Here is a 9476-nt window from a genome sequence, read left to right as displayed (position 1 = left end):
ATATGGATGTGTAACCGATGTGATTCTGCAATCTGTATTTGGGGTAAAAATGGGAGTTCATAACCCACTTGAATCTATTGTATGAAATATGATATGTCAAGAGCTTTGTAATGTTTTGAACAACCAATAAAAAAACATTATGCTCATCATTTACATTATCTTTTAAATCATTGAACATTTTAACTATAAACTTTCTAAATTATTTTTCCAACATTTTCTCCACTGTGGTGTCAATAGAATCAACTGAAATGTTCTGAGTCTTTTGAGGTGATTTGTTCCTTTGCTTTTTCACACCACTTATATTTTTACTCATCTGCTGGGATGATGATCACTTTTACTTTTATGTTTCTACTTAGACATACACAAGGTACAAAAAACCAAAGGAACAAACTACCCCACACAGTAGAGAACACTTCAATGACTGATTCTGCTGACACCACAGTGAGTTTCTTTCTTTAAGAGCCTAGAGCTGGCAAATATCCAGGTATCAAAACTCCCCCTGTATGTGTCTCCTCTGCTGTACCCAATATCAGCACCACCTTGAAAGGAAACATTAAAGCCTACTTAGTATAATCAGACTGAAGGCATGTACTAATCGATCTTAAGAAAAGCAAACTTTGTGGAAAATGTTGCCCATAGTTCCTCTAATCCAGGAATAAAATTGTGGCAATTTTATATTCTGTGTCTTTAATAATATTCTAGACAGGGCTGAGAAATTAGTTACTAGAGATAGTAAATTTGTGCTTACATTATATGGGTGCTTACATTATATGGGGGGGGGGGAGAAGATAAAATCTTCAAAAGGAAAAAGAGAAGAAATAGAAAGCATAGAAAAGAATAATACAAACCAAGGTACAAGGAAGAAAAAGATGGCCAGTGGAGATTTGAGGCAGTAATAGTTAATGCAAGAGAGAAAAGACTAGATAAGAGGAGTCGGTGTAAACCTGAGCTAGGAAATCAAAGATAAAATGATTTCAGTTAAAGATTTAAAATATTAAAAAGGTTTGAGGGTACAGTATCAAATACAAAGGAATCAACAGTCAATGCAAAATGAAGGGTAACATGAATACATACGTGTGTGTATGTGTATATTATAAGTGATCAAAATGGATATGAGGGATTTTTATAATAATTTATGCCAAGGTAGAGAAAATTCTCACTGAGTCTTCCTAGCTCGAATTCCATTAGGCTTTGGGACCTTTAGAAGATACCCACCATCACTGTTCCCTGGTTGCTGTGGCTTTCTCACCCCCTCTTTCTTGTTTGTCAGTGCAGGGGCCTACAGCTACATGCTCACAGGGTATTTGTTCTACTGTATTTGGTGGTTGTTTCAATTGGGTGCAGATTCAGGGCTGTTGCACTGGCTGCTGAAGGATGCTGTGCACTGGGTCCCCTTCACAGGACCTTCTTTAATGTGGCATAAAACCTAGTGGCTATCTGGAAGCATAAAAGCTCTGATTCCAGGTTCTCTGTGGTTAGTCTGTGGTTCAGAATCCTCCCCTGCCTGACTGATGTAGATTGCCAGGATACTGTCACTATGACTGGGATACATAGTCCATTGAACAAGCCGTATCTGACTTCCTATTGCACATGGTTGTGAATTCCTGATGCCCAAGCCCTTCCACTGAGTCTTTTCTTGGTTTTGTTTTGAGCGTTGCTATCTTAGCACATAATGACTGCCTAGAACTGCAGCATTTATGGGTGTAGGCTGACTGTGGGCCATCTATGGTTCAAAACCCTGTGATCAGGGTTGTAAAGTTCACCAGAGTTTATCCATCACCATGTTGGGTATAGGATGTCAGTTTGCCCATCTTTGCCTGAGCTCCTGTGGAGACTGTCTGGTCAGCTTTTCTTTTACTACTTCCTTTCTGGGCTGTGTGTGGGGGCATGTGTCAAGGGTTGTTGCTCAGATCCATTCTACTATCTTCAGTGGAAGAACTGAGAATTTGGCTACATTCTCTTGCCTCTTCAAATTCCAGGGCTCTTTCCTTTGCTCCAGAAATATGGAGAGCCAGCAAGATCCAGGAAGACCAGGTTTCTGCAATACTCTAACATCTCTATATGAATTTCACTGAGCAGGGTCCAGGCATTCCCATTCCTCTTGAGGAAAGTCAGTGACCATTTCCCTGAAATTTAATAGTTCCATTTCCTGGCTTCTATAGTGCCCAGCATTCTCTTTTTGGATCATCAAGCACCTGTGTAGCAGAGAGATCTGTGCACCTGAGCCTAAAATGGATCCAAAGAATTTATTGCAATTTTTATCTCAAAATTCATACATTATTATATAATGAATGGTAACAATATTAAATGTAAATTTACTTCCAAATGAATAATTTATTATGAAGATAATTTTTACATTACAAATATTGTCATTGTCCTGCAACATTTTTCTTTCATTTATAGATGGAAAAACATTTTTTATCATTCTTTATTAGTCAGGAACTCCTCACCAATATCTAAATTTTAAGATTATATCTGAATGAAACCATTCTATTCAGCCCCAAAGTTACCAATCCCTAGAATTCCTTGCTTATTAATATATATAATCTAAATGTATCTACTAGGATCAAAAAAAAAACTTTCAAATTTATACACTTTGGTGGTATTTTCTGCTTTTCTATTTTTCCCTAGTAGGATAATGATTTAAGAAAATTCTTTTAGTGCATATTTCATATTTTTTTGAAAATTTTAATTTTTATATGTGTTGTCATGAAAGTCACTGAGTTCTAAAAATATATCTTACCACATTCTTTTTAATCCATAATCAAACAAGAACAATGAATTGCACAAATATGACCATGTTCAACTGTTGAGAACCAAATTTGAAAAAGGAAACTTGTGAATTTTCCCCAGAGTACACACTTGTAGTACGAGATTCCCATGAGGGGCCATTATCATTGATTACTCTTAATCACACTCTGATTAACTATACTGAGTATACAAAAAATAATCATGATCATCACATCAGCCAACATTTGCAGAGGGCCAAGTGGCTTTGGGCATCAGCTTCATGAGAACTCAAGATTAGTGACTCAAAAATACCTTTGGTCTGTCACCATCTCTTACCATCAAAGTCATTTTTCCTCCAGAGCAACTAAGAAGAAAAAATAAACAATACTGAACTCTTTGAGAAGAACAAGGGGTGAGTCTGAATTCCAGATCTTGACTTTTAAAATCTTAAAATCTTCTGCTGAACTCTCTCTTTCAGACTTAATAGAAATGCACATGGTTGTTTTATCTGTTTGTCCCTGTTCTCAGGGAAGAGTCAAATACCCTGGTGAGCATAGATTCCCTTATCATCTCTCAGTGTCTTGCAGTATTGAATCATGGAAAATGCTTCTTTGTTTACTCATTACAACCCAGCATTGCTCATTCATTTGGATTCTGTATAAGCTTATCTATACACTTTTTGCAGTTATGTTATTGATCACATCTTCATTGAGACTTGCTAAATGCAGGGCACTTACAAGCATTGTAATAAATTTACAATTAAGTGTATAAAAGATCAACTGGAATCAGTACATGCTACATAGAGGCAAAACTAACATACCCATGGGCACACAAAATTTGTTCTTGTTATCTGTGATGTCACTATTAAAGATGGTATATCACATATATTGTCATTGTTCGGCAAAATTTTTTGAATTTATAGATGGAAAAACTATTTTATCATTCTTTATTAGTCAGGATTATATGGGATCTCACAGGATTAAATGACAGAGGAAAAAATTAAAAGAATTATGAGTTAATTCTGAGAAACTACCAAAGGTCCTTTCAGATAATAGTTATATCATGTGATACTTGTTTGGACATAGAAGACACTGAGCTACAGCCCCAGCCCCATTAATAATACATGGAATTTTGGGAACATTCAAACCATAGTAGTATAGGAACTCAGATTTATTATTACAGGCAAAATCAGAAAATGTATTAAAATTTAAAAACTGAAGAGATAAATATAAAAGTGTGGGCGTTGGGTTTACAAAATCAGCAACATTTTGGCTCAATCGTGAAAAAAAAAAAAAGCGATTTCCTAATGTAGACATACTTCAGCTTTTCTTCTTTTTGGACAGCTTTTGTAGTAAACATTGAATTGGCCCAGAATAAGGGAAGTTTGTGCTCTCCAGGAGATGGCCAAATGGAAAGTCAGAGCAGATATCAAGAAGCAAATTCCTGGTACTTCACTTAATGCTGCTATGTATTTCTGACAATTTTACAATTGTATTGCTATTAAATCTTGCTTAATAATATCTATTTTTTAACTTGTTGATTTTTGTCTGATAAAGACATAGCAATAATACCTTCATTGGGTATGTTTCTGTTTTGCAGCTACAATTTCTTAATAGTCAGTAGCAAGATAGTGCTATGTTTTTCCTGTTTTGTGTTATGTAGCACAATTTGGTGTTACCTGAGAAATTTGTACATTGTTTGAAGAGAACTTGACAAAAATACAGAGGTGAACATCAAGGTTTATAGGAGACTAAAAAAAAATTAAGTCATAATAGAATACTGTTTGTGTTTAGAATGGTGTCATTATTATTTTGAAGTCATTTAGATTTTTATAAGATATTTGCTGAAATATAGCTGGCATAAAATCTACCTTTTCAACTCTTTAATTCAGTGATTTTTTTGGTATGTTCATGTAGTTATACACCTGTCACCATGTTTTAATTATAGAACACCTTCCTGAAAATCCAAATAAGACCCAGGCCCTTTAGCAATCCCGTCCAGAACATTCCTGCTCATAGCCCTGGGCAGACACTGATCTGTCACTTTACAGCAATGGAATTATACAATGTGTCCTCTTTTCTGTCTGTTTTCTTTCATTTAAAGTGTTTTAAGTGCATTCATGATGTGCCATATCTCAGTGCCTTTTATTGTTCTTATATGTTCCATTATAAGAATATGCTACCTTTTGTTTGTCTATTCATTCCTGAATGGGCATTGGGTAGCTTTCACTCTTTGGTTCTCATAAGCAGAGGTGCTTTGGACATTCACATATAACTTTTTGTTATAGATGTATGTTTTCTTTTCTTGTGAGTACTTACACGGCCGTGAAATTTTGGTGCCAGGAGATAACTCTACATTTCATATTTTGAAAAACTGCCACAACTGTTTTTCTCACAGTTTATTTCATTTTGCAGTCCTACCAGAAATTGATAAAATAGATGAAGATTCACAATCCTTCCCATTCTTGCCAAGACTTGTTTTGATCATAACCTTCCAGATGAATGTGTACTGATTTAGATATTTTTGTATCCTACAAAAGTTCATGTGTAACAATGCAAGACTGTTTAGAGGTTAAACAATTGGGTTATTAAGGCCTAAACTAATCAACGCATTAATCCAATCCCCTGATAAAGATTATCTGGGTGGTAACTAGACAGGTAAGTTGTGGCTGGAGGAGGTAGGTCATTAGAAGTATGACTTTGAAGTACATATTTTGTCCCCAGTGAGTGGTGCTATCTGTTCTCTCTGCTTAAGGATTATCATGTCCTGAGACACTTTCCTCCATCACACCCATCTGCCCTGTTGTTCTGCCTCACGTCAGGCCCATAGCAATGGAGCTGCCATCTGTAGTCGGAGGCCTCTGGAACGGAGAGCCCCAAATAAATTTTTCCTCCTCTAAAATTGTTCTTGTCAGATCTTTTGTCACAGTGGCAGAAAAGCTGATTAAAATAATGTGAAATGTGTTATCATCATGATTTCCTTTGAATTTCCTTAACGATTAATGATGCTGAACATATTTATAGATGTCTATTAGTCATTTATGTATCTTACTTAGAATAATGTCTATTAAATTCCTCCAAATTTTTAAACTGAGTTATTGACCTTTTCATTTTTAAATTATTTATGATGGATCCTGACCACAAGCTCCTCCGTGATATTGCTAGTATCCACAAAATTTAATTTGCATTGAAAGTATGTTCACAATTTTGTGTATTGTTACAAAATCTCTTTCTTAATGGTATCCTTTAAACGACTTTTTAAAAAAATTATGATATCAAATTTATTTTTTCCTATGATACTCTGGTTTGGGCATCTTATCTAAAAAATTATTATCAAATACAAAGCCCCAATTATTTAGATTTTTCTTCTAATATTACTGTCATGTCTCACATTTAGTTTTATGACCCATTTTGAGTTAATTTTTCTGGGTGGCATGAGAAAGATGTTCAGATTAATTCTGTGCAAGTAGCTATCTTGTCCCAAATTGTTGAAAAAAAAATATTCTTTACCTATTGCATTGCCATGAAACACTTATAACAATTGGCTATTTTGCCATTAATATACAATGCATTTTGTGGCTTTTATTTAGTTCATTCCTAAAGATTTTATTATTTTCCATGTTTTATAAGTAGATTTATTTACTGTTAATTGTAAATGTGTAAAAAAATTGAATTTCTATACTGATTTTGTATTCTACAACAGGCTTAAGAATTAAAATATTTAAATAGATTTTCCTCTTATTTATAGATTCCTTACAGTTTTCTGTATACAAGTTTTTGATACTTACAAATAGAGATAATGTCACAGTTTGCTTTCCAGTTAGGACACTTTGTGGTTTTATTTTCTTGCCTGATTTCCCTAGCTAGATCCACTAGTATAAAGTTGAATAAATGTGCAAGGAACAGACATTTTGTCTTTTTCAACATCTTAGGGGAAAGTCTTTCAGTCATCATCATTAAGTATAATATTGGTGTAAGTACTTTTCATGCTATTGTTATTTTAACAGTGAGAAAAATACATTTCTTTGCCCAGCTCTTGAGAAGACTACTAAAAAGCCATGGGAAGTTTTGGAGCACTCAATAAAAGTTATCATGCCATTTTCTTGGGTGGTCAGGGAGAAGTTTAACTAAAATCCACTCTCATAGCATGGAACACAAATAGAGAGACAGTTCTACTTGATATTTACAGGAATTATTGGTATCACAAGGTCTATGAGTAATGACAGGGAAAGAGCTTGTAGAAACCTGGAGATACATGGCTAAATAGATGTTAACCCCTATATTTTATCCTGCATTGTGCAATGGATCAATAATATTGATTACAAACTATTTCTTCTCTTTTTGCTTAGAACTCTCAGAAGAAAATGGCAGAAGGAAATCTTTCCACAGTGACTGAGTTCATCCTGGCTGGATTAACAGACAAACCAGAGCTCCAGCTGCCCCTCTTCCTCCTCTTCCTGGGAATCTATGTGCTCACAGTGGTGGGGAACCTGGGCATGATCACACTGATTGGGCTCAGCTCTCACCTCCAAACCCCCATGTACTATCTCCTCTGCAGTCTCTCCTTCATTGACCTCTGTCAATCCACTGTGATCACACCAAAAATGTTGGTGAACTTTGTGACAGCGAAAAACACCATCTCCTACCCTGAATGCATGACTCAGCTCTACTTCTTCATTATTTTTGCAATTGCAGAGTGTCACATGTTGGCTGTGATGGCATATGACCGCTACGTTGCCATCTGTAACCCCTTGCTTTACAATGTTACCATGTCTAATCAAGTCTGTTCCTGGTTGCTAACTGAGGTATATAGCATGAGCTTGATTGGTTCCACAGCACACACAGCCTGCATGCTAAAGGTGCTTTTCTGTAAGGATGATATAATAAACCATTACTTTTGTGATGTTCTTCCACTATTAGAGCTCTCCTGCTCTAGTACTTTTGTTAATGAGGTAGTAGTTCTGTGCTTCAGTGTGTTCAATATTTTTGCCCCAGCCCTGTCCATTCTCAGCTCTTACATCTTCATCATAGCCAGCATCCTGCACATTCGCACCACTGAGGGCAGAGCCAAAGCCTTCAGCACATGCAGCTCCCACATCTCAGCTGTTGCTCTCTTCTTTGGATCTGCTGCATTCATGTACCTGCAGCCATCAGCAGTCAGCTCCATGGACCAAGGAAAACTGTCCTCTGTGTTTTACACCATTATTGTGCCCATGCTGAACCCTCTGATCTACAGCTTGAGGAACAAAGATGTCAAAGTTGCCTTAAATAAGCTTCTCAAAAAAAATAACTTTTCATGAAAAGTGTACTTTCCTTAGAAAAAGTTTATAAATCATTGAATTTTGATAAATAAACAATTGAGAGAACAATGTTTATCAATTAGTCATGAGATTACTGCTATTACTTGATTGTTTGGAAGAAATGTACCAAGGTTGGACTGAAATCGCAGGATCACACACAGAAAAGGCACTGAGGTGGAATGTTCTTAAAAATAATTTAAAACACAATGGGATGTTTTTAAAAATAATTCAAAACACTCAACATGTTTGATTATGCATAATACACATAAAACATGACTATAAGCATGACTTATTTGTCTTAATTTGTAGAATAAATACATTTGATGTTATCCTTTTATATTCTTGATATTTGTGTATAAAACATTCCTTGCTATATAACTTTGAGATCATGCTATTTCCTGATAATTTCATACAGATATTCCCATAGATATTCTGAAAGAATATACAGATATTCTGAAAGAAACCATGTCTTTTTCTTCACACATGTATTATTTCTGATTTAGTAGTGTCATTCCTTCACCCTTGTGTTGTGATGTTTAAACATGAGGTACAACCCCCCACCCCCGGAAAGTTTAGAGATGAAATGATTTAGGTTATAAGAGTTTCAACCCAATCCGTGCAATAATACCCTGATAGGGATTAACTGGATGTAAGGTAGGCAGGAAGGTGGCAGAGGTGAATCCTGGTGCTCTATATTTTGTCTTTGTTAAGAGCTCTTTCCCTCCCTCCCACTCCTCCACCCCTCTTCCCCATCCTCTTCCTGGTGCCTGTATTGAGCTGCTTTCCTCTGCCACACTCTTCTGCCTCACCTTGGTCCCCAAAGAACAGGGTCTATGGACTAGGACCTCTGAATCTGTGATCTCCAAAATAAACTTCCATCCTCTAATTGTTGTTGTCCATTCTTTTGGTTACAGTGGCAGAAAAACTGACTGAAACATGCAGTCATATGGGGTATTTATATACTTAGGAATGCTAAAATTCCCAAATTGTTTTCAGAATAAAGATGAATACCACTCACCCCAAAACTCAGTATCAATTTTGAAGGAAAAATGATTTGTTTAATGGTGCAAGGAAAGTAAATTGCTACCAAAATAATTCCACTTTTCCCCCTACCCTAGTAAGTTTCCAAAGATGCCCTTAAAATAGCAATGAGAAAACTTGAGTAAGTCCTCCTGAGAGGTAACTCACTGTCCCCATCAGTAAGACCCAGAAGCTCTTTGTGGCATCCACTGGTTGCACAACTCCCCTTCCTTCTATTCTGTTGATGGCTCTATCCAGATGATTTTTTCCCCTCAGTAGAAAGGTTTCTCAGAACATTAATTGATGTGAACGTACTTTATATACAGAGATATGAAAAATTGTGTTCTATATGTGTGTGTAATAAGAATTGTGATACATTCCACTGTCATGTCTTTTTTTAAAAAATTAAAAGCAATTAAAATTTTAA

The 9476-nt window shown here is 35.8% G+C and overlaps 1 protein-coding gene across 2 annotated transcripts; it reads left to right on the top strand.

Moving 5' to 3' along the window:
• Positions 1 to 4782: 4782 nt before the first annotated feature.
• LOC143391074 (olfactory receptor 8G50-like) lies at positions 4783 to 8029 on the top strand. 2 transcript variants are annotated; one of them, XM_076843636.1, is made up of 2 exons: positions 4783 to 4797; positions 7091 to 8029. In XM_076843636.1, the coding sequence occupies exons 1-2, from the start codon at positions 4783 to 4785 to the stop codon at positions 8027 to 8029; spliced, it is 954 nt and encodes a 317-aa protein (XP_076699751.1). The 2 variants fall into 2 exon arrangements, with proteins under 2 accessions (XP_076699751.1, XP_076699752.1); XM_076843637.1 differs by lacking the exon at positions 4783 to 4797 and having other exon boundaries at positions 7085 to 8029.
• The last annotated feature ends 1447 nt before the right edge of the window (positions 8030 to 9476 follow it).

The sequence above is a fragment of the Callospermophilus lateralis genome, chromosome 2, assembly GCF_048772815.1.
Source record: "Callospermophilus lateralis isolate mCalLat2 chromosome 2, mCalLat2.hap1, whole genome shotgun sequence".
Classification (NCBI taxonomy): domain Eukaryota; kingdom Metazoa; phylum Chordata; class Mammalia; order Rodentia; family Sciuridae; genus Callospermophilus; species Callospermophilus lateralis.
Note: the sequence above shows the minus strand (reverse complement) of the source record. Positions and strands in the feature narration are given on the sequence as shown.